The sequence below is a fragment of the Carassius gibelio genome, chromosome A2 (genome assembly GCF_023724105.1).
Source record: "Carassius gibelio isolate Cgi1373 ecotype wild population from Czech Republic chromosome A2, carGib1.2-hapl.c, whole genome shotgun sequence".
Lineage (NCBI taxonomy): Eukaryota > Metazoa > Chordata > Actinopteri > Cypriniformes > Cyprinidae > Carassius > Carassius gibelio.
The window spans coordinates 14,935,525-14,961,960 of record NC_068372.1 but is presented as its reverse complement, the minus strand read 5'-3'; the positions used below and the strand labels follow the sequence as shown (position 1 = coordinate 14,961,960).

The window sequence follows — 26,436 nt, the reverse complement described above, 5'->3', positions numbered from 1 at the left end:
TTCAGAGCTGCTGTTTGAAAGTCTCAGCACTTGGTCATGGTTGCCTTTGCTGGGCTCTTTCAATTAATTGGCATGAATAACATAACAGTTCAGGACACAATGGAAAGCTTTCCAAAAAACCTGTCTCAGAACAATATAGATTGAGTCCACTGAGTTTTTAATTAAACTGAGCTAAAAAGGAACACACAATGATAATTGATTCAGGGGCTTTCAAAGTGAGGTCAAGGGTTGCAACAGGGTGATACGGTGCTAAGAAAAAAGATTTTACAAAACTTAAAGGCTGTCAAAGTAAAAAAAAAAATGAATGCAAGCTATCAACTAAATACATTTAGTCCAATATTAAAAATACGTTTCATTTAATAAGCAGCACAACTCAAGTAACGGCTGCAGAAAATTCTGGAATAAATTACATTTTAAAATAGAAAACAGATAACTGGGACATTTTTTTTTCCAGTTTACATGAATTTACCCTACTTAATTTCAATTTATTTACTTTTTGTTCTGTAAATCCTTTATAGGTTTACAAGAAGGTTAGTTGACTGATGCAATTGCTCCCTTACAGCGCAAAGACAGCAGTGCTTTTAATAATAAAAACAATTGAAAACTTAAAAAACAGCATCCTATGGTTTCAACAGTTAAATAGCTCCAGACTAAAGGTTTCAGAAGGCTGAAGGCTCCATGACGTTGTGGTATCAAGATCATGTTTCTAATAACATGAGGTTCATGTCGGGACGACAAAATGAGGTTCAGGGCTGTCTAGAAATGGATGCATTTCACTTTTAGGCATGACATGAATGAAATGGTTTTCCAAGTATTGCATTTCTAACTTCTCCCCCTACTGCCCAGGGTCCTCTGTTATTATTTGGTAATAGTGAGCACATGGTAAAGTGTGCATCAGGGCCAAAAAGCGTGCTCTACACTCAATTACCATGATTGCTGTGGAGAATTCATGCTGGATTTTCCAGTTTTAGCACAAGGTTTCCTTTCATTTTCATGGAATGGCTGAATTGCTGGTCAAGAGGCCAGGGATTGAGAGGCACGCTGGATATATAAAGTGGAAGAATTAAACAATAAGAGAGGCTGTGAAAATCCCAAAAGTCCTTAAAGAAAATTCAAATTTTTCTGTGGATTTGGAAATTCAGTCTGCAGTAGTAAAAATAAAATGATTTAAGAAATACAAATGTACACTACTGTTCAAAAGAAATTCATGCTTTAATTTAGTAAGGATGCATTAAAATGGTGAACAGTGACAGTGAAAACATTTATAACATTACATGAGACATTGATAATAATAATGATGTTTCTTGAGAACCAAATCAGTATATTAGAATGATTTCTGAAGGATAATGTGACAAGTAATTATTGTTTTACTGTATTTTTGAAGACTTGTAAAACAATATTTTAAATATGTTACCAACCACAAACCTTTGAGCAGTAGTGAATATTTGTGTGTTTGTGTGTGTGTGTACTGTATATATATATATATATATATATATATATATATATATATATATATATATATATATATATATATATATATATATATATATATATCTCACAGTTTAGGAGTCAAATTCCATACACCATATCAATATTATACAACCGAATTGCAAATACTACAAATTAAATGTATAATTATTATGAACGAAATTGGTTTAATTTAAGAAATGAGAGCAATTTAAATTGTGGAATATCATTATCGATGACATATTGTTCAACTAGGCATCATTCATGAAGTCAAATTTAAATTCAGAGCCATATTGATTTTTACATTTTTATTGTTAAATATGATAGTTCCATCAAAGCAGTAGGAGATAGATTAGAATCAAACTGTAAAAATACTGCCACCTAGTGTAACATTGCAATGCAAAGTCAATAAAAAGGTGGACTATTGAAATAAAAATAAATACTCAAGCCTATAAATTCCTTTAAAATATATATGCACATAGAAGCAAAAAGCAAAAAAACTATGATTTCCCTGACAGATCTGTACTAGTTACTGTTACATATTAAAAAGCTATGATTTTAAAACAGATTTTTGAATGTAATTTTTTAATGCAATTTTCCAAACATGAAATTAATAGTATAATTATTATGGTAAAGATCTGAAAAAGAAGTGCCACGAAAAACAATTTTACTACATGTTGATCCTCCTTGATTTCCGCACCCTTGGTATCTCATTCAGATACATGTCCTTGTAGGAGGACAGGAGATCACTTATTCTATAACCCTGCAAGACACAAACAGTCATTATCCTATGCTCAGATAACACTTGCTATATTGTGTGTGTGTGTGTGTGTGTGTGTGCTATATTTACCACAGAGGTCTCACAGAGCAGAGTGTTGCCCTGCACCAGGTTGCCGATGGTCAAGTGAAAGTAGGTGTTTCCACTAGACCAGGAAGTGATCTTACTGAATAGATGCATCACAAGCACCTCCTGCAGACAAGCCAGCCAAAACACTTGTTAACTTCACAAACTACACAATGTTGAGTTGGGCTGTACATTATAGTTGTATTTTGTATATAGAGACAAATTTACCTTTGTCTTAGGGTTGATGATACTAACTCCTTGCTTGCTGATTGATAGATTAATAACACTAGGGTAACTCTTCTCTGAGGTTTGCTGTGAGAAAAAGGACAGTGTGAAGAAAAAAAAAATCTTCTTAGGAATTACAGCTCCCTTTCGAACAGTCTCACCCGCTGCGTTAACATGCTATGGGGAAACTCCTGTTTACTCTGATACTTGAGCCTGATTTGATTATGTTCATGTAGCTGCACGAACCAATGGCGCTTCAATCCACCAAAAGGAGTTGAGCTGACTGCTATATAAATTAACTTTGAGTGCCATTTCGTCAGAATATTTCACCTTCAGTGAGGAATATCATCTCCTTGCTGGACTCTGAAGCAAGAAGGTTAGCCTGCTGCTCACCACTGTGAGAAGGAGCCACAGTCGTGTACACCCCATTTACATGGGTGTCAGCACTAACCCTTGACGGAGGGCGTTCATAGTGACCGTCATAGTGACAACAGCCAATCACATTAGTTTTCTAGAGTTGCATGAACACGATTGTCTAGTGTCTGCACTAGGGTATTTGCACAAGGTGATCTGACTGGCTGACGCCTGCATTGGTGCTTAAAAAGTTTTCAAATTCTGCTCCGAGCAACGGACCCAACACGACACGACGGACCCACAATGAATTTAGCCAACGCTTGACGTCACTGCATTCAAAGTAAATGAGAGGTTGAATGGGGCTTAAGATCACTAGAAGCCTTCCCCTGCTGCTATCCGGCATCTATCAGAGCAATCTTCTAAGCAAATTTCCCAGTAAATGACTCATGCAGGGACCCCTGTATGATGTTGATGGGCAGCACCCATAAAGAGACTGTGCTCACTGGAACAGAAGTCTTGCCCTTCTCTGTTTGTGGATCTCCTTCTGCAATGAAAACAGCCCTGCTCTCTCGTTTGTCCCCTCTCAGCTAGTGTAGAGAACAATGCTGTCATTGATGATTCCATATCACTGACACATCAGATTTGGATGTGCCTGGGCCACGCCCACACTGAGGCTGTGCTCACTAAAGCAGACAGCACTGTTGTCACTGATGATTTCATATCACTGACAGGTTCAGATTTGGAGAATTGGGCATGCTCCGGAGAGGACCCTGACACCCTTCTCCCCAATGGGTTTTAACGGGCTGATGGAGAGTGAACTTTTTCGCATTCTCGCCAGGCTCTGGTTAATTTTGGCTTATAATGGTCTGCTCCGAAAGAGCCTGACCACAGCTGTTTAGATTAGTTATTGATTCTGCCTAGATGTGGGTATGGATTAGGCCAGATTGTTCCCTGATAATTCAGCAGCTAGCATCGTCATTCAGACTCTGGATTACATGTCCTTTCAGGGCTTTTCAGACTATGCTCTTCCTCATGTCAGCCGTTTCCTCTGGGATTCCTCTGGGCCTCTATGTGGCCCCTCCAGTTTTGGTTTAAACCCATGTCCCATCCCACCATTGGCACCTGGGATGTTTTCATCCCAGGGTAACCAACAGCTGCATCAGAGCTGTGGCCCCTTGGAAAACCCCTCACCTATTTCAATCAGGCATCCCATTGGGACTGACCTCAAGAAAGAAGATTGTCACGACAGGAGCTCTCAGTAAGGGTGATCCAGGGCAGGGCTCGCAAAGCGGCAACGTTCTGCACTTGCTTAACAACATGTTATTGGATGCATTCCCCATAGCATGTTACCACTACGGAAGAGTTCGTCCGAAAGAGAACAATCTGGTTACTGAGATAAGGGAACGAGCATTGTGTTAGCTGCTATGCTATAAAGCTGCATGCGAGTTGATGACTATCGCTTCAGTCAAAAGATTCTGATGAAATTATCCCTTTTGGCTGGTTGAAGCACCATTGGTTTGTGTAGCTACACAAACATGATCAAACCAGGCTTCAGTATCAGAGTAAACAGTAGTTTCCTCAAGGTTATGTAAGTAACCGAAGCATTATTTTTAGTGTTTCCCTCGTTACCTTAACTTCGAAGAAAACACATCCAAAGGTAGGCCACTGTGAGATCGTCTTCAGAAACTGGAGTTTGGCTTCGTCTAAAGATATGCCTGCCTGCTTGTTGTATGCATTGATGATGTGCTGCAAACCAAAGACCAAAATTATTCTATCATTCATTTTGATGTTAGTTGTTGCCAGGGGTTGCTAAAATATATTAATGCTAAATAATGCCTTTTACATTCTGAAGAAAAGTCTGGAGAAAAGTCTTTTTTGTTCACCAAGGCTGCATTTAGCATAAAAAGACTAATATAGTGGAAAATTAATACACTTTTGAATAACCGTTTTATTTTAATATATTTTAAAATGTGAATTTCCACATTATTTAAAGTATCAGTGTTACATGATCCTTCACAAATCATAAAAATAAATAATAATAATTGACACCAATCTTTAGAACAGTAGTGTATGTGTCTATGTAGGCACCTTACTAAGGTTTGGAACAAGGTCAAACATATAGAGACATATAATAAATAAGAGGCATGAGGATCACCTTTTTCCAGTCATCAGGAGTCATGATCTTATGCTGATCAGCTGGCACCAGGTCTTTCAGCATTCTAGGGATCATGACAAACTGTGATTTATCCGTGTCGACCTGAACACGGAACAGCAGTCCTGCCAGGCTGATCATGTCCTCTTTAGTTACATCATGGTATCCCCGCAAATACTTTGGCAACTCCTGGGAAAATAAAAAGAAGACAGTTAGGCAAAGTTGCACTGCAGAAGAGTGTCACAGGCTCAGAGTCCTAAAACTCTGAAATCAGTAGCCATTTTTCTTTTTTGCATTTTTGGGTTTTATTGTCCTCAAATCAATAGGTTTTTGAATGGATTTGCAGTTATAAGAAATGAAGATTATCTTGAACAAAGCATGTATGGATCATAACTCTGGTTGGACAAAGAGCTTTTTTTTGTAGAGAGAACTAAATTCTGCTGACAGTATTTGGCTTGACTAGATTATAAATGATCAGATAGAAGATGTACCTGGGGAAAGTGGAAGGTAAGGTCAGCAGTTATGTCTTTTCCTGGGATCACATTAAACCAGAGCTTCCTCATGAAGAGCACCAGGTAGGGCACAATAGTTTGAGTAGCTGTATTCAGGATCAATAATATTTATAGTGAGTGAGAGTCTGATTTTAACACAAAATCCTAAATATATTTAGGTTTCATTACAGTAGTTTATTATGTTATACAACTCACCCTCCTTAACTTTCTTTCCTTTTTTGGCGACATCTGTGAGTTGCCTGAGGTTGTCAAAAAAGTACTCTTTAGAATCCATACTTACTACCTGAAAGAATCACAGATGACCCATGAAGATTAGCATAGACCTAAAACAACACCATCAGGAAAAACGAAATGACTGAGAGAAATCATGTCTGAAACCTTTGTCGCTGTTTTAACAAACAGACAGTATCCATCTGATGAAGAGAGCCGGAGGTCTCTAGCAATGTTGTGGCATAAGTCTTTGATCCTCGTGGTGGAGGTCACCTCAAATATCTAAAATAAATTAAAAAGAGGGGGTTTTTAACATGAATGGAAAAAACAACAAGTAAAATTGTTGAAACTGTAATGTCACTCCTTACTTCAGATGTATCGTTGGGAAAATGAACTTTATGGAAGATCTGAGTGCTGTTATTCTGAATGGCGTCCACTTCCACCTGGTGAGGAGGCAACTTCCTTACCTCAATACTGTATGGGACAATAAACATAGCTTTTTAGGTCAATTTTAGCCCTCATGTTCTGTTCACTTTGGCATCTATTGGCTAATTCACACCATACCAACCAACACCCACAGACATGTTGGTTGAGTTTTGTTGGATCAGTGTGTTACTGCTGTGGAGGTGCCCTTGCTCAAGGGCACCTCAGTCGTGTTATTGCCGGCCCGAGATTCGAACCCACAACCCTAGGGTTAGGAGTCAAACTCTACCATACATAACCAGTCCATATACACCTGTTAGTAAATGCAGTTGTCAATCCCTAACACTGACAGAATGAAGCCATACTATAATCTGGCGACTGTCTGTGTTGGTCAGTGTGTATTGTTGCAGTGTGAATTATCCTCAAGAGACAAACTGCTTGAGTATGTTAAGTCCTACCTGAGCATAGCTTGTATCCTCTGCAGGCAGGTGGACGCCAGAGGCTCTCTGGTTCTGGACTCCAGAAAACGTTGAGCATGTCTCAGTAGCAGCTGACTTGGAGGAAAGAGACCACAACATAGCCACAACAGCTGCCAACCTCGCTCCATACTCAAGCTGAGAGATAAACAGAGAGGAACAAACAAGACTGCATTTAAAAAGTAATCAGATAAAACAAACAAACCACATTAGACCATATTTGGGTACCAAAACGAAATGAGTTAAAATCAGATGACAAACCCATGGTTGTTATTAGTCATCTGCTTCATTATTTGGCAGTAGATCTCATCTCTTAGTTCCACGTGTGCTGTTGTTGGCCCGAAGATCTGGTTTGTTAGATCTATGGGTGTCCGCACATGCTTGACTGGATAATCTCCCATATATTTAAGGATAGGTGGAGACAGTGTTAAAGAAAATGGTAATCATCGTTGATTAAAATTCACTCGGGTCACATGTACTGAAGCCTTAATCACTTTAACGTAATACACGAAATGCAACTTCCTTAACTTTATTAGATATGTAACAAATGATTCAGTTTTTCATTTTCAAGTCACCAGGAAGGATATCTGTGAAGCAGTCCGAAGCGAGGTGGGAGAGCTCTGAGTTGCCCTGCAGGCTCCTGAGCAGTGGCTGTTTGAGAGGCTCTTTGCTATTGGCCCACAGTCTCTCTTTGCCTTTGCCACGGACACCTTCCTTAGACTCCCTGAGACCAAGTGAAAGAGGTACAAGATGACATGAGTACTGGCATGTTATCAAAACAGAGCATTTATCATTTATACCAGATGGGATGTGTGCAAACTGTACATGTGTTACCTGAAATAATCAAACGAGAACTCCTTAAGGGACACAACGGCAACTTTCTCTGTGCTAAGCTCCTCCTTCTGTGGCAACACTGGCATCACTGACTTTCTTCGTGCAGGGGTCAAATTCAGCAAATTCTAAAGGATAGAAATGATTCTTTACATTTTTACTATTGTCAAACATAAACTGATTTATGAAACAAAGCATATTTTGAACCTTGCAAAGGGTTTTGAAAACCAGTTTCCAATGAACGGCATTAAAAATCTTTAAAGGAAGTTTCTTTAATTCTTTAAAGGCATGTAAAAAATCTTTAAAAGCAGATTTATTCAGTAAAGTATTTATTTCCAAGATAAAACCTCAAAACACTGATAAAACAGTTCACATTAGAATGGCCAGTGCGGAGGAGTAATTTCCTAATAATTGAAAAGAATCATGTTTACCAGTGTCTCTTCTGTTGGCCTGGTCAACATCGGCAAAATCCGAATGGCATCTATGGAAACTGCTCCAGTTTGATTTGTCCTCTCATTCCTTGCTTTCATCCAGCCTTCTTCAGAAGAATACTCCCCATCCTTAATGATAAACAGTACATCACCCCTTCTGTAGCTCAGCAAATTGGGATCCTCTGGAGGGAATAAAAATATCCAAACAATTTCGACCAGTTCATGAACGATTTTTTGTTATAAGATGTCATCAGCTCAAATTATACAAATTTTTAATTTAAAGTTTTTGTTTTTTTTTGACCTTAGTAACCAGAATGTCTGTATCATCACACATAAATAGTCAAAAAAAGAAAAAGAAAAAAAAAACACCTTGTCTGCTAAGGTCCTGTATTGCCACAGCGTACTGGGATCTCTCCTTAAGCCCTGAGATGAACATGTTGACCAGCTCCACTAAGTCTTTTCCCTTCACTACCTTCAGCTCAAACAACCCCTTTGGAGTCATCAAACACACAATCCCACCAGACTCATCCTCACTGTAGGAGAAAAGTTAAAGGGAAGGAATAACGGAAACGAAAAAAGAAAAGTTAAATGGTTCATCTCACAAATTAGGCTGAATCTGGATGCTTTTAAGTGCAAGTACTTTATCAATGCTCAGATGTAATTCAGATGCGTCTCCGTGGAGGCTTATTATAAAAAAGAATGTTTTACCTCATTTCAATTCCTGACACCTCAGGATAAGAGAGCTGCAGAAACGCGGCCTCTGTTACATCCTGAAAGAAGACCCCCTTCCAGTTCACAACAACTACAAACTGGTCTTGAGGCACTGAGGGACCTGAACACAAGACAGCAATGAATTTACAAATTCAATGCATTAAAGGGAGAGTTCACCTAAAAAAAAAATTATAATTCTGTCATCATTTACTTTCTTTAGAAACACATGACTCTTTATTGGTGGGACACAAAATGAGTTATTTTTGACGAATGTCTCTTTTCAGTAAAATAAAGTGAATGGTGACCCTGACCATCTAGCAAGATTTTTAGTCAACTACAACTTTCAATTTCAGTCTGTTCCTCAAACAAAACTCATATGGCTTCAAAAGTTTTGGAGTCATGTAGTGTACATGTATGATGTTTTTATGTGCCATTTATATCTTTAAAGATTTGTATGGAAAAGAGCAGCATGCACTTTCTTCAAAAGCTCTCATTTTGTGTTCCGGACATTCCGGTCTGGAATGACATGGGGATAAGTAATGACAAAAAAGTCATTTCTGGATAAGCTACTCCTATAAGAACAAAGCATAGTTGTTGTTTTTTTTACCTGAAATAATTTGAGCTTCATATAACTTGGCGAAATAGATTGGCCACTTCTCCTGTGCATATTGGACAATCTCCATTTTTACTTCAGAGGCAGGTTTAGTAGAGTTTATGTAAGGACCCTAAGAAATTACAAAGGATTACTCCTTGCATTGTTCTCCAAGCACTAACAACCAATAAAAATGTTGTCCAGTCACCATTGTGAACAGTGATATAACCTGTATATACATCATACCTGAGTGTGTGCAGAATGGACCAACTGCACTAGCTTTGCCACAGACTTGGTCTCAATTAAAGTCATGTTCATGCACTCACGGACAATTTTATTTGTGGTTTCCATACTGCTTTCAGAGCCATGCTGTATATAGTAATGTTTGGCAGCAAGTTGCACATAATCATCCTCCTAGATCAAGATTATAGGTCAACAAAAGATGGTAAGTCACAAATCTAATCTAATATATGCAACATTCAAACAAATAGCCTGGACTGACCTTATCAGACTGATAATCACCACTTTTGAGTCCGTGGATGATCTGCTTGTAGATGAGCTCTGTGCTGTCTTGGTCAGATGAACAGTCGTGCCATGGAGTGAAGATCTCTTTGCGGAAGTATAGGCGCCAGGGAGCATGTTGTTCCTCTTTCCCCTGCCTCTTTTCTTCCTGCTCACACATAGACACGGCATCCAAGACGTGCTGATTGCCACTGCCAAGAGACCATATCTGCAGCAAGAGATGCAAACAAGAAAACTTTACTAGTATCAATCATTAGTTATATGTGACTTACTATAAGGTGTGTCTTGAAGCCATTCAGATGTTACAAACCTTCTCATACATTGCAGCGTATAGGGAGAAGCCGTAAGTGTCCTGCAGCTTTATTTTCTGGATAATCGCACTGCACACCTCTGCAGAAGTGCTGGCTGAATCCAACGAGACGCTGATGCTTCTGCCATCCATCAGACCCACAGCTACTGAAATGGGCTTCTTGTTCTCTACAGACTTGAAGGAAAAAAGGGCAGGTTATGTTTAGAGCAAGAGAAGTATTCTTCATCATTTCAGTCAGAGGGACTGCCTACCTGTAGTTCAACCCAGCATGGTGGCTCACTTCTTTCACCGTTGGCTAAAGTCCTCTGCAGTCGCTCTGCACAGTAGGAGGAGTATTCACTTGGCCCATAGCGTATAAAGCTCTGTAGGTACTGTGGCCAAAAGGTTGTGGAACATAACACATAACATTATATATAAGATAACATAAAGACAACACAACACAACCTTCATGTGACGTATATCGTAAAAACACAACATTAAACATAGAATGAGATCAAATGCTATATAATCTATAACACAACACATAGCATAAAAACATAACATGACATCATGACATACAACACAACATTAGGAAACAGCATGACATAACACAGCATAGAATATGACAACACAAAACATAGCACATATAACACGGCATCACAACACATAACAACATAAAACATGACGAAACATGATGACAGAAAACTCAACACATAACAAAACATTAAATATAACAACATGAAATATAATACAACACTTTAACATAACAAAAAACAGTGTGACATATAATACACAACAACCATGCAAACAGAGCATGACATATAACAACATATAAAATAAACAAACAAAACATAACTCATAGAACAATAAAACATAACAAAACAAAAGGAAACAAAATATAACAGCATGGCATCACATAAGACAACACAACAAAACATAAACCAACATATAATGACATGACATAAAACACAAAAGCATACAATATATAACATGACGTAACAAAACATAACATTAAACAACACATCCTAACCTAACGTAATGTATCTTATCGTATCGTAACATAACGTAATGTAACGTAACTCTTGACTGGTCATTCATGGCATTTGTATTATAATTAAACTGTGTAGTTGTGGTTCTAAAAAAAAAAAATTTTATTCATAGCTGTGTTATGATATGATACAATAATATATTTAGCAGACTTTATCAAACCACTTCAGGATGGCACACTACTCCTCTGCTTCACATCAGGATCCTTTTTTGTTGTTGTGATAATTGGATAAATTCACATTTAAATAACAGAACAGAAATCAAAAAGTAGTTTTAATACCTTAGTGAGGCGGTCTGTAGGGGGGAAAATACCCAGACAGATGGACAGAAGAGTCCAGCCTCTGTTTGCACTTTTGTGGTTCTTATTGTCGGTTAACTGCTTAAGGATTTGACAGTAGATTTCATCTCTGAAAAACATGTAAAGTCAAAAGATTATGTAACCCTTATCCTTCTGTATGAGAAATATACTCCACATTATGAAGAATGTAAATGACCAGTGGCTCATCACATTAACCTGATATCTTGTCGTACAATAGCATATCCAACAATAATATGCAATTTCTCCAGTGGTGTCATTGGACGATCATAAGTTGCTCTCTCTCCAAACAGTACGTCCTCTTCCTCCTGAACAGTCTGCATTTTGGGTTTTGGCTCTTCTTCTGGCTGCAAATGTCATCAAAATGGTTAACAGAAACCTGCTATGATGCAATTAGCAGTGGGTAATGGTCAGTGATTTAGTGCATATACTGTCCACATTTCACCTCTTCTTCAGGAATGGTTGAGTGTTTTCTTTTCCCCGTCCCCTTCTGTTGCTTCACTTTTTTTCTCAAAAATTTCTGCAGTTACAAGACCAACAAATGAATAAAGGCACAAACGTTTGTGTGATATAAAATAATGATATAAGAAAAGCAACAGTCACATTTCTGTTGGCTTAGTGACTTTTTTTATATTACATGACATCCGTAAGAGTATTTACAGTATTTAACAGTTCTGTATTTATGATCCTCTTTGGTTTGCTTTGGTCCTTTGATGCATTATTAAAAATGTAAATATTTAATTTACTTCCAAATGTTTATGTGGTTATCTCCTGATTTTATTGTTTTTTTTAACAGTTCCTCACATTTGGTTGTTTCTGTGGTTTTCAGCTTCTGTGTCACTGACTGTAATACATATGAAACATTTTCTGACTGGCTAGTCTATTTATTAAACATGTGTTAACATTAAAATATGTAAAGCAATATAATATATACTAATATCAAACCAGCACAGAAATGCTTGTTGATCTAGGCAGGTCTTTTGAGCAGAGTAGGCAGTGAAACTATAGTCAGAACATATGGTAGGTGTAAAGAAGGAAGTGTTTTATAGTTTCTCGATTGTCTACCTGATCTAATCCAACAAGGCTACTGAGACGCCGTGCTTGTCTCTGACCAAGGTTCATCTGAATGGGGTCGGCTATAGCAGAAACACGTTCTTGTTTTGGCTCTGGAAGATCTCCCATGAATCTCAGAATGATCCACCATACTGTCAAACAAGCCTAAAGGAGGAGGGAAAAACACCATCAAGCCTTGCTTTTAATGGGAACATGATGCTTATGAGAACAGCACTTGCCAGGGTATCCCCTTCATCTTCATGGTGAAGCAGGGGTTGTCGTAATCTCTGTCGGATATATGAGTGGGTTGAAGATCCTTGGAAGTGCAATGATGCAAATTTAGAGAAAGAGAACTCATCGTTCTCCCTTTCCCTATCCCTCTCCTTCTCCTTCTCCTTCTCTCTCTCCCTCTCCTTCTCCCTCTCCCTCTCCTTCTCCTTCTCTGTCTCCTTCTCCATCTCCATCTCCTTCTCCTTCTCCTTTTTCTTCTCATCCTCTTCATCTTGATTGTCTTTGCTGTTGTCTGGTATTGACATCGCCTTCCTCTCCTTTACAGGGTTCTCTACTAATTCAACCTCTTCTAACTTCACCGGCTCCACCTCTAAATCCTAGAAGAACGTCAGGAACAAATCACACAAAGTTAATAGTTACCTAACGATGCTAACATTTTGCATTTAAAAAGACTAATTTATTATCGATTATAGCAAATGCAGTAAATGCCATTAATTGATTGAGTAGCGACAATAAAAGTTGGAGTTGGCATAGGCTTATTGGATAGTTGGAAGTTGATATAGGCTTATTATTTTGAGAAATTAATTTTGATTAGGAAGTGTTTGTTCCCTTCAAAATAGGTGGCCTGCTTCCTTATTGTGCTGTTAAGATGACTCTAACCTCAAAACCCTCAGGAGCTGGGCCCTCTTGTCCTCCTACTGCACTCGGAAGGAATCCAAAGATATTCTCCACAATTTCCTCATCATCCTTTTTCTGGGATTTGGCAGCTTCCTCGTTTTTTCTGAGCAGCTCCTCTAGGCGTTGCTGAAGTTCTAAAGCTATACGTTCCTGAGCCTCTTTTTCTTGTGCAGTCAGAAACGCCTAAGACAGAAGACGGGTATGAATAATAAATGCTTCAAATTGTTCTTGTGGAAACCAGGGTTCTTTGATGAACAGAAAATTCAAAAGAAAAGCATTTATTTGAAATACAAATTTAACCTGAAACATCAAAAATTTCTTTTTATACAACACCGTTACTGTTAATGAAATGTATGCATCCATGACGAATAAAAGTATTATTATTATTATTATTAGTTAAATGTTTCTTACTTCCAAATTTCTGAATGATACTGTTTCATGGTTTCAACAACAACAACAACAAAAAGCATCACAGGAATAAATTACATTTTAAAACACAGTAAAAAAGAAAAAAACGTATTTTTGAAATTATTATTTTTTATTACTTATGACAAGACATCCGAACTTAGTATTGCATGTAAAACAAAAACAAGCCTTTCTGCAAAAAAGTACTAGAAACCATGTAGTCTGCTTCACTTCACTATACACTCACATCTGTTTTCATTTTCTTGAGGGTTTTCCTGGCCAGCAGGCCTCTGGTCTGTGTCTGCAGGAGTATCACGGCATCTTTCTTGCGTTTCAGGTCTTTCCTGGCGAGGTAGCCACGGGTTTGTGTTTGCAAAGTGATGGCTGCAGCACGCCTGCGAATATACTCCGTACAGAGCTGCCGACTGCGCACTTTTGCCTGCAGCCGAGTAAATCCTAGCTTGAGCTTACAGGGAAAACAGAAACAATATGAGGCATGTTTCATCATTTCATTACACTAATTTTAAGAGCTATTCCATATACTGTAGACATTAGATGCTCCTGCATAGCTTACTTTGCAAAACTCTTTTCTGTCTCTGTGGCCACGCCAGTTTTTCTGCAAAACAAGAGCTGCCCTCCTTTTCTTAATAAAATTTGCTCTGTAAGTGAATGAAGATTTACTTAGTTTTAACTTGCTGTACAATTACACAAATAAATAATATATAGACAAGAGACAATGGGAAACAAACCTGTCCTTGTGGGCAATCATCACTCTTTGGATGATAAGTGCCTTCTTATAAAGCTCCTGCTCTCTCTCCAGCTCCAGGAAAGAGTCATGATGATCCTGCAACAATGGGAAAGATTTATTACAAATTATTATGTGAAAAAATATGACAGACATAATCCTGTTTAAAAGTTTGAGTTGCTAAGATTTTTTTAAAGACGTCTCTTGTGCTGCATTTATTTGATTAGATATACAGTAAAAAAGAAAAAATTCAGTAAAACAATAAGTCAAAATCTACTGTAATGTATTTTAAACTGTTTTTTTTTTTTAAAGATTCTTGGATGAATAAAGTTCAAAAGAACACCATTTATTTTTGTAACATTACAAATGTCTTTACTGGGACTTTACTGTTTAATTAATTTAATGCATCCTTGCTGAATCAAAGTATTCATTTCTTTAAAGAAAAACCTGACCCTAAACTTTTGAACAGTAGTATATGTTTAAAACAATCACAAAAAATGACATCAATGCCTTTAGAAATCCAATCAACGTTAACATTACAGGAATGTATACTGATATAGAATCAAAATTAGTATAATACATTAGAGAAATATTACGCCTAAAGTACCCTGAGAAAGATTTTGGTTTTGCCAATAATCCAGTCCTCTTCATCTTTGATCATAGCCCTGCAGATGGCTGCACAGCAGTTGGCAGCAGGCTCCTAATAAACAAATAACACATTTTTCCATTTATCAAATCATTCCAACGTAGTACATTCAAGCTGAACATCTGATTCTTTTAATTTTGCCAATGTCACCTTAGTATGTGTAGACGATTATGTGTGAACCATTCATAGTATGATTCCCACAAAAATTGAAAACACTGTGCTGTTTTGTTTTTAAGCGTTTTCATTAGTGTGATGCAGACATGTGACACATCACCATTGGCTAAACCAAACTGGGGGCGGAGATATTTACTGTAGATGTCTGGTCAAAGGCAAATTGGGTGGAGTGTTAATGGAAACCTGTTTGAAAATGGTCATTATTTTTGCGTTTTGCTTGCTTATAGTTGTTTTTGGTGATGCAAGTGGCACAGAAATAACACGCCTCACCTTTAAATAAATGTAGTTGTATTTTAAGGGAGATTTTATAGTAAGGTAGTAAGGTTTCATTTGTTAACATTAGTGAACATTTTTACAGCATTCATGTTTAGTGCGTTAATTAATGTTAATCGATACAATTTTTAATTTTGATATGAGTAAATGCAGAGACTGACACTGACTAGGATTAATAAATGCTCTAGAAGTTTTGTTCATTGTTAGTTCATGTAAACTAATGTAGTTAACTAATGTTCACAAATGAAACCTTGTCACAAACCTTGTCAACCAATCACAGCCCTGAACCTTACTTTAAATCATAAGGCATTGATTGGTTCGAATAATGCAGGACCATCTATGGATGTTGAATAACACATTAAGCTATACTAATCAACTATCACTTTATAATAATTTTCATATTCAAAGCATCTGTAAAAAATCATATTAGGCCCATACAGTGTTGGGATCACAGTCCACGCTCTTAAGGAGGACACGATAGCGCTGCAGGAAGTCTTTGAAGGTGTGCCGGATAGGATATCCCAGTTTGCGTATTTTAATGGTCTCCAGCATTCCAGAGTAGCGAAGTTGCTGCATGCAGAGGTTTCTATCAAAAACCTGAAAATTGAGAAAAAAAGAAAGCATGATTTGATTAGTGTTCTAGTGGCTACACAATACAAAATACATAACTTAAAGGATGTGAATTGGTACCATGGGCATCTTTTTGTCATTTGGTTTGAAGCAACGTATGAAGAAGGGCTGACAGAGAGACAGGGCCTTCATCAGAGAGTCCAGAGATTGACGAAACTGGCCACTCAGAGTAGATATATTCCGCCTGGAATCATTTATTTGCTGTGTGACACAAAAAAGACACAATATATTCCAAAGCTGTTGCCATTGTCCAGTCAGTACTCTCAGTCTATCGTATTAATGTCCCATACCCGTAAGGAGCTCTTCGGCGTCATGACGATTTTGTTGCTTTTGTTATTGTTCTTGGCTGAGTTTGTATTGATCTCCTTTTCAAAGATCAGCTTGAGCAGCTTGTTGGAAGATTTCTGAATGAGCCCCAAGATGTCCATGCTAAGGGCGTCTCTGTTCTTCTCCAAAAAACCTGACAAAATACAGCACTTAATGTCAGAACTAATTTGCTTTAAAAAATAACTATTAGGTGACACAGTATGCATGTCATAACCATGTCTTTAAGTAATTCATTGTACCTTCACAGTCATAATAAACCGTCCCAGCAAAGTGCTTAACCCCAAAACTCATGCCATGGTTGCCCTTGGATGACATGTACAGCTTGTTTCCATTGTGTTCTGTGTTCATTTTGTTTAACATTGTGGCATCTGTTCCCTGCAATGAAAACAAGACAGTGCAAGGTGAGCACAGACAAAACCTCCATAAGCATATAAACCACTCATGTAGCTTATGATGCTCGCCTTAGGAAAGGTGCTCTCCTCATCAATCAGAGCCAGTATGTTGAGAGGTTTAATGGCCAGCAGGTCCAGGGTTTTCTGGTTGTCACTGAAAGCGATGCGCTTCCATGAGATTCCTTCTTTACTGTACTCATCCTGCTCCAGCTTAAAGACGTGCCTCACAAAGAACTGCTGCAGGTGCTCATTGGCATAATTAATGCACAGCTGCTCAAAACTAAACAAAGAGAACAGAAGGATAGAGAAATTATACTGATGACTCGAGTATGGGTACTGTTTCAAACTTTTACTCATGTTTAGCCTAAGCCTAAGTCAACTATAACTAAAACTATCTATCTATCTATCAATATATCTATCTGCTAGCAACATGCTAGCAATTTACTAATCATTATAACATCAGACTTATCATGTTAGAAACGTGCTAGCAACATGCTAATCATGCTAGCAAAGTGCTGGTAACTTGCTAATCTATCTATCTATCTATCTATCTATCTATCTATCTATCTATCTATCTATCTATCTATCTATCTATCTATCTGTCTATCTATCTATCTGCTAGCAACATGCTAGCAATTTACTAATCATGATAACATCAGACTAATCATGTTAGAAACGTGCTAGTAACATGCTAATCATGCTAGCAACGTGCTGGTAACCTGCTAATCTATCTATCTATCTATCTATCTATCTATCTAACATGCTAGCAATTTACTAATCATTATAACATCAGACTTATCATGTTAGAAACGTGCTAGCAACATGCTAATCATGCTAGCAACGTGCTGGTAACTTGCTAATCTATCTATCTATCTATCTATCTATCTATCTATCTGCTAGCAACATGCTAGCAATTTACTAATCATGATAACATCAGACTAATCATGTTAGAAACATGCTAGTAACATGCTAATCATGCTAGCAACGTGCTGGTAACTTGCTAATCTATCTATCTATCTATCTATCTATCTATCTATCTATCTATCTATCTATCTGCTAGCAACATGCTAGCAATTTACTAATCATGATAACATCAGACTAATCATGTTAGAAACGTGCTAGCAACATACTAATCATGCTAGCAACGTGCTGGTAACTTTCTAATCTATCTTTCTATGAAATTATACTTACATACAGTAATAAAGTACAACTACTCAAGTACTTTAAATCCCTGCTAAACGGCCACATGACTTATTATGAATTCATTATCAAAATTATAATTTTTAACATGATTTGTAATTTAGTCAGCAGATACTTACCTGTTATGAGGGAAATTCTCAAAGCCAAAAATGTCAAGCAGCCCAATGGACTTGCGTGTGTAAGACTCATCAGTCTGGGGTTTGTGAATGGCGCTGTTTACTTTTGTGAACATCCAGACAAACAGCCTTCCGTACATGGCCTGTCAGGGAGTGGAACAAACAGAAATCATACACATGTGCAATAATAATGAGCATCTATGAAACCAGAATGATGATTGTATACACCATTGTTCGAAGGTTTGGGGTCAAAACCTTTTTTTTCCTCTGGAAAAAAACATTTGGGCACTATCATATGAGGATGTGGGTACCTTGGCAAAAGTATCTCTGGTGGATGTGGCCTGCTCTGAGCTGAGGGGCTTCGTGACTATCTCTCGATTTGTCATGAAGGAGCGATGGGTAAGACTCTTATCAAGAGCAGCATCACCAACCTGCAAAGTGACAGAAGTGCTGTCATTAAATACATTCAGCAGCCGAATGTTTGATTACATATAGTAAGCTTTTAAAAAATGAACTGAGGATAAAGTGTTAAAAGCAGCATTAGCTATAAAGAACATTTCTCTTTACCTCCAGTAACTTGGCAGTGACAGAAAAGTGACTGGATGATAGGATATCACAGCTGTCCATGTTATTCATTGTAGTGCCTGAAAAAGATCAGTCAACTTTATGGTATTTCTAACTGCAATAACTTCTGTTTATGGGAAGACAGCTGAAATGCTATTACTGTAATAGAATGGTTATTGACACTAACTCTGAAAGTCGATATTGCCCATGTGGAGAATGGCAGCGAGTAATTTGAAGATTTCCCAGCAGTCCCTGTCTGAGAAAGTGAGGATCTTTAGAGCAGCACGAATCCGTCCGAACTCATCAGCATCGTCCCGACCATCACATGTCAAACAATTACCCTGGAAAAATCATCAGAAGAGTCACCTATTGCACTTGTGATTATCAGTATCAAAACCTAATGAAATAATCTGAATTATAGAGGAGTGATATTAAAACTCAGTGGATATAACACCAATAATGTTAAGATGTAATTATGATTTACTTGTATTTGGCAGAAAAAACTCCCAAAAACTTTTTTTATTTCAGATTTACTGAATACATGACAACTCTCTTCTCTATAACACAATAAACCTGAATTGAAGCGCTCACCTCAGTCAGGTACTTGAACTGTGATGCATCACCAAGAGAGAGAGTTTTCTTATGCTCACTTTGCATCCCAGATAACATACAATAAAAAATGTGGTAGTTCCTTTCCTGAGGTGCCTAAAAATGAAATAAATGTATAAAATATTATTTATTTACTCCATTTATGTTTTAGGTTTTAATTATTAACATTATAAATATTAGTTAAAATTTATTAAACAAACAAACATATATATATATATATATATATATATATATATATATATATATATATATATATATATATATATATATATATATAAGCAATTTCAGACTATTTGAAACTACTTAAGCTCATAAAAGTGCATAGCCAGTCATAAGCTCTGAATGTTTTTTTTTATTTTTTATTTAGCACGTAAGGTTAACAATCTCCGACTAAAAGGTACAAAGCTGTCACTGTGGTGGTAAAGCTGTCTTTGTATTTTATTTACCTCTAAATGGAACATATTAGTACCATTTGAAAGTGTAGGTTCCTTTTCACTGTAAAACATATTCTCACCTGATGACAGACACGAGACTTCTCCAGCAGATACTGCTCCATTAGAGCTCCCTCTATAACGCCCTCTTTATTAAAGTAGACCTCCACGTATTTCCCAAAGCGGCTGGAGTTATCATTCCGAATAGTTTTGGCGTTTCCAAAGGCTGTAAGACATGCATAAGTGAAGGACTCTTTCTATGATTGAAATAGTCCACCAAACAAGCCTGTTCAGTGCTTACCCTCCAGGACAGGGTTGGCCTGGATGATCTGCTGCTCTATCCAGGAGTGCTGCCCGCTCACAGCAGCCAGGAACTGAAGAATCAGTTTAGTACTTTCTGTCTTTCCAGCACCAGATTCTCCACTGACACACAAACCAAAAGAATTTATTATTTTTTGTTTGCCAAGATTTGTAAGGATAAAAGTATCTGGTAAATGAATGAATATAAATGTGTTCAAATTCATTGACAGCGAGCTATTGCATCATGTGGAACTAAAATATTAATTTAAAAGGTGAAATTTGAAAACGGACTATGCTTAATTATTGAATAATATAATATAATATAATATAATATAATATAATATAATATAATATAATATAATATAATATAATATAATATAATATAATATAATATAATATAATACAGGAATAACTGGCAACGAACCGTTGAATTATTATAAGATGATGCACACCCGAGGTGGTTAAGTGGCCACGATGTGTAGCGGAGTCCCTTATACTTTGGTTACCACACTTCAAGACATTTTTCTTGCTCTGAGTCTATGTGTCTCTCAACACTGTTCAACAGCATACAGTCTCTACTACTATCAAAACTGTAAGTTAATCTGTTTCAATAACAGCGCCGTTATTGCTGGTGAGAAATGTCATGTAGATTTGAACTTAAAAATTGTAACTAAAGTTGCCATTTTACTGATAAAATCGTCAGAGCAGCGTTAACAAACAACACGTTTCTGTGCGCATGTGTTTCCGTGTTTGCGAGTGTGTGTCTGTACTGTATGTGTGTGCATTTGTAACGGAGAGAGAGTGCCAGAACTTGAGTATGTGCTTTCCATACATAATAAAACTGAATTTGGGGCAAAAACACGGAAGGAATTTGTGGTTTTATCGTATCGTACTATATTACTTCTATTATCCGTTTGTTTACCTGAAAATAATTACACACCTTAGAACATTCGTCAGACGATTAGAGATTAGATTAAAGCATTCAACAGTCCCGTTATATAATATGATATGATATGATATGATATGATATGATATGATATGATATGATTTGATATGATATATGATTTGATGATATAATAAAAAAATATAATATAATATAATATAATATAATATAATATAATATAATAGACACTCAGAAATCATATGTAAAAATGTTCTTTTACAAGAGCAGCATGCGTGGCCAACTTCTACTACTAGCCATACAAAATGACTATTAAACATGCATTAGATTAGAAATGCATTAGAAAAGATTAAATACATACCTTATAATGCAACACTGGTTGCGTTTGTTGCGCCGCATGTTGAAGTAACAGCTGTCAGCGATGGCAAAGATGTGCGGAGGGAGCTCGCCCAGCTTACGCTCGTGATACTGGTGCACCTGGTCTGCCGTGTAGATGGGCAGCATCTGATAGGGATTCATGGCCACGAGGACAGAGCCAATATAGGTCTAAACAGCACACACAGAGAAACTACATATATCAACAGAAAGTTTAAGGATTTACAACAAATCAACATTATGATGTGAAATTAATAATAAATACTTTAAATTCTGCACTATTTCTAGGTCATTAATCAAAAAAGGCAAATGTGTGACGCCAATCATGTGACTTGTTAATTGTACACATAGTCAGATGTCCTTCTTAAGATTCTCTCACCACTTTTTGGATTATGGCAAACATGATCATTGCATTTTACACAAACTTGCTCATACTCACTCTGAAATACAAATAAAATTTTCAATTAAGCTTTTTAATTAAATAGTTATGCATAACTAAACTTGCTATCAATCAATTATACTAATTTAAAAAAAAATCTGAATCATTAGAATTTTCCCCAGTGGTCTCAGAAATTTGTCCCCCACTGTTCAACTAAATATACATCACATCATCCTTTAAGTTTATAGTATAAAACAACAACAGCTGTGGTTGCCAAAACTTTACTCTAAAAAAATATGGTAACAACATTTTATGTTTTACATATTAAAATTTAATTTTCATTTAACATTTTTTTTTAATGTGTGTATATTGTAAATGTGAGCTGTCACAGACGACGGATTCTGGGAATATGTTTTTTCATTGTAAATTATAAAATGATTGAACTACATTTTTTTGTTTAGTTTTTTACTGTAAAATTACACGAAAAGTCCCATTGCACATCACAGTTTTTTACCATATACTTACCAGTTAACAATTTTCGGTAAGATTTTTACCGTATTTCACTTTTATACAATCATTTTGAAATACAACTCAAATACTAATCAGGAAAAACATTATATATAATTTGATGATTATAGAGGCTGGATTTTTGTTATGACATAATAAAGTAACTCACATATATAATGCCCTGTTTGTGGCGCACCAGTAGGTTTCTGAGTAAACCGGCTTCACTGAGGTCCCCCAGTCGGATCATATCATCCACACCCTCCACTGAGGTGGGGTGCATAGGCTTAAGAGTAGCCTTCTCCCCCTCTTGGATATAGTGCTCCTGGGAAACCACCACAATACATGAGATTCATCCGACTACATAAGTATACGAATTAGAACACTGGAATAATACAGAATGTGTTGTGATGTAATATTCCATTACTGTAGAACATTAGCGGAGAGAAGGGCTAGTTGTCTCATTTTTTACTCCACTGAATATTTGTAAGGGTATATTTAAGTTATATTTTCTGTATAGACACATATCTTAAAGCCTTGGCAAAAAAGGCTATTAAACAGCCATTATATTATGATTATAGTATGATTCAAATTTTGTATTACATTATTAAGACATTGATAATTATTTAATATTTATTTTATTTTTATAGCACATTTAGCATCATATTTACATTAGATAAACAATTAGTAAAAATATAGTAAAATAGGATTACACAGACACACTAACAAATGTTTTAACTAGTGCTGTCAATCGATTGAAAAAAAAAAAAACTAATAGCCACACCTTTTTTTCTGAAATGAATCACAATTAATCCAACCTAACATTAAAAAAAATAAATTGCAATTTAAAATTGCAATAATTTTACATTCAGTCTTCAAATTAAGGTAGAAACAACATAAAGACGATATATGTTTAGTATTTGTTTAATGGCATCACTGTTTGTTTAATATTTTTTATGACAAAAGGCATAACTGATAGCAATATGATGACTCAGTGTATTTTTTTTCTTCACCATTCCAACCATTTTGACTATTCAACATTACAGTATAATTGAGAACTATCAGTTTTAACATTTATTCGACTTTAAAAAAAGAACCTCTAATTTAACTGAACTTAAAATCATCTTCACATAAACCCATTATAATGCCATATTTAGCTACCTTTGCCCTTCGGCAAGTAGGAAATATTCAGAAATTGAATAATGCAATAAAAGTTCTAAGTTCTAAATTAGATGAATCCTTAAAGCTACGAAAGTTATTTATTTCCACCTTTGTTCTTTTGTTCTTTGATTTACAGACCTCACAGCAGGGTTATTTGGTTGTTTTGGCTGTTTTAAGAGCTGGTCTGACATACATTGTATTTTCTCACAACTCTTTACCTTTCCTGTATTACTTAAGGTTATAAAGTCTCTACTAATGAGCTGACTCTGGTGTGCCAGATGAGAGAGAAATTGCTGGACTGCTCCAGGACAGTTTTGAAAACCACTGCATTTCAGAGACATGTTTTTTTTTTTTTTTTTTATGTGACTCACATAACAAATACTTGCATGCACAGTTTTAAGACAGCTTTAATCGCCTTTTTGGTAGCTTATTGAATTAAAGGTGCCATTTAATGCAAAAATCACTTTTATAAGATGTTTGAACTCAGGTTGTGTGGCCACATTTTGTAAAAACAACCAGCCTATAATGGTAAAATTCCACTCATTCATTGTTTTATAGTCCTAAAAAAATCATAAATGGTCACTCCACAGGAGCACTTCCAGACCATGATGTCATAGTTGGAGAAAGCCCTGCCCATTTCTGATATTGGCATACTGTCAGGGAATCATCACCATCACCTTTTCCTCATCACACCCAATCCCATTCGCCTGAATACTGATCACCTGCACCTGCACTCAATAATCGACCTTGTATAAAGTCACCCTCACTTCAGTGGTTCGTTTTCTGGTCTACCGTTCAATACTCCCAACAGTACCCAGACTCTATTTTCTCTAACCTGTGTTTGTTATACCTCCAGAACCCCCTGATGAACCTCTTATGGTTCTCCCTTGTTGTCCTCCCAGTTTCCTGGTTCCTGTCGCAATATCCTGCCTCCAATACCCTTCATAAGGATTGTCATTGAACTGTTGCCATTACCGTGATTCTTACCTGCCTTTTACTCTGCTATCTACTTGTCGAATAAAACCCTGTCATTCTCACTGACCTCCCCTCTGTACCTTGATTTGTGACACATAAACAGAGCCTTGAGCGAGTAGCTGCAGTCCGCCATTACTGTTCTCTTGCTGTAGCTGCTGGAGAAGGGCATGAGCTCTTGTCTAGAAGCTCTGCACTCTTCTGATACACATAAACAGTGTGTTTTGGCTCATACCCTAAAAGGGTATTACGGTCAATGAGAGTATAATTTCAACAAGCTATAAAAAATTATCTGCGGGGTATTTTGAGATAAAACTTTACATACACATGTTGTATCAATGCATCCTATGGAACCTTTAACTGAGACAACTATGACATTGCATGCTGGTAGTTTATTTTGCACTTTAATATGAAATTATACAGGCCACAGAGCACACTGCAGCATTTGTGTGAGCACAGTATACCATCTGAATTTGAACAATCTTTTTTATTGACATATGGCCTGACATCTCATCTGATCACAGATTTCACTGCTGTTCTACTGAAGCTCCTTTGTCACCAGTACCCTAGCTCCACCGTTGAATTAATTGCGTTAAATATTAATACGTTAAATTGAATATAATTAATCACATGCATTAGCGTTCTAGTTTTGACAGCACTAGTTTTAACTCTATAGGGCAATCAAATACAGACCAAATATCACCAAATAACTCAAGATTCCCCCATTTCAAATAGTCAGTTAAAGAGTTAAAAAATATGTTCAACATAGATGCATCCTAAAAAATATTCACTGATGTATTGAATATATAAAATATGAAAAAAAGGGACAATTTGCTCCACTTGGTTTTTACTAATCTGACACAAATCAAATTTAGTTTGAAAATATTCCCAACAGCTGCAAAATATGTAGTGAGATTTTAGTTTGAAGAACAGAATTCTCAAAAATAAAAATGTACGATAGTTTTAAACTATGCCAACTAGTTTTGTGTAACTAGATCTTAGACTCAAAACCTCACAAATAAAAAACCTTGTGAAAGTTAGCACCGGTCTCTCCTACTGTACAAGTAATCATGAGTCATGGCTTTTACCTTCCCTTCATCATCAATCAGGCAAAACTGTCCACTGGCTGTGACCTTCACACATCCTCCAATAGGGACCCCGACACTGGAATCAATCCAGACGTGATCCCCCTATTCAGATTTACATTAACTACATTTTAAAACCAATTACTATTCACAACTGACTTAAATATCACAATTTCAAAACAAAAACATATTGCTTAGGACAAGAAAGCAAGAAAGAAGTAAATAAATCAATACACACCTTTTTTAACATCACCATTTGAACAATCCTTTTTGTACCACTGGCATCTAATTGAAATTAAAACCCTCAAAAGACAAGCAAATAAATATATTAACTGACTGGAAAAGGAACCCTCATTAAACCATGTACAGCTGAAAACTATGCCTTGTATGAATCCTTTCGATAACTGTGGACAATACGCCCTTACTGACTAATTCCAAGAAGGAATTAAAAACATACGTGTCCAAACTTAATTTTTCCATTCACTTGTGTGACAGTAACAAGGAAGTGTCCCTAGTGATCATCACTTTATAGCCCCTAGACTTTGCTCCATCATGGCCGTATTATCACCATCAACCACAGAGGGCTGTGAAGAGACGTCATTAACAGCCCGAGAGCTTGACTCACTGGAAGTTTCCAATGAGCTGAATTGCAACAAGTCAGGAACAAATCGTGAGTTAGTCAAGTATTCAAAATAAAGAGCTTCTTTGGCTTGAGACATTTAACACATGAAATCTGAAATGCGGTTTATCTTATCAAAAAAACAAACAAAAAAACTCCCCTATCCATTAACTACGTATGACATGTGCCTTTTGGACTTTTCACGCAAGAGGAAGATGGTACCAGAGGACAGCTTTATTATTTGAGTCAGAGCTTTACTGCTTT

At 36.7% G+C, this 26,436-nt stretch overlaps 1 protein-coding gene across 1 annotated transcript; it reads right to left on the bottom strand.

The window, feature by feature from the left end:
* Window positions 1-1,760: 1,760 nt before the first annotated feature.
* Window positions 1,761-26,049, bottom strand: myo7bb (myosin VIIBb). Its single transcript, XM_052615247.1, has 47 exons — window positions 25,792-26,049; window positions 25,557-25,658; window positions 22,508-22,660; window positions 21,439-21,623; window positions 20,178-20,299; window positions 19,960-20,102; window positions 19,428-19,541; window positions 19,024-19,177; window positions 18,840-18,916; window positions 18,584-18,703; window positions 18,276-18,415; window positions 17,026-17,236; window positions 16,804-16,939; window positions 16,528-16,697; window positions 16,298-16,438; window positions 16,046-16,204; window positions 15,122-15,214; window positions 14,519-14,613; window positions 14,344-14,428; window positions 14,017-14,235; window positions 13,347-13,547; window positions 12,695-13,063; window positions 12,468-12,620; window positions 11,848-11,922; window positions 11,601-11,749; window positions 11,367-11,493; window positions 10,312-10,431; window positions 10,061-10,234; window positions 9,731-9,958; window positions 9,475-9,642; window positions 9,244-9,361; window positions 8,634-8,757; window positions 8,295-8,458; window positions 7,926-8,107; window positions 7,498-7,622; window positions 7,251-7,387; window positions 6,925-7,078; window positions 6,646-6,801; window positions 6,133-6,238; window positions 5,933-6,046; window positions 5,750-5,837; window positions 5,534-5,640; window positions 5,046-5,231; window positions 4,520-4,636; window positions 2,540-2,623; window positions 2,318-2,437; window positions 1,761-2,230 (listed from the first exon to the last, which is right to left on the bottom strand). The coding sequence occupies exons 1-47, from the start codon at window positions 25,807-25,809 to the stop codon at window positions 2,138-2,140; spliced, it is 6,576 nt and encodes a 2,191-aa protein (XP_052471207.1). The 5' UTR covers window positions 25,810-26,049; the 3' UTR covers window positions 1,761-2,137.
* Between the last annotated feature and the right edge of the window lie 387 nt (window positions 26,050-26,436).

Coding starts and splice junctions, on each gene's coding strand:
- myo7bb (XM_052615247.1), bottom strand. Junction 18,917..19,023: donor GGGCAATATCGACTTTCAGA/GTTAGTGTCAAT, acceptor GATCTTTTTCAG/GCACTACAATGAATAACATG. Junction 9,959..10,060: donor ACGCTGCAATGTATGAGAAG/GTTTGTAACATC, acceptor CTCTTGCTGCAG/ATATGGTCTCTTGGCAGTGG.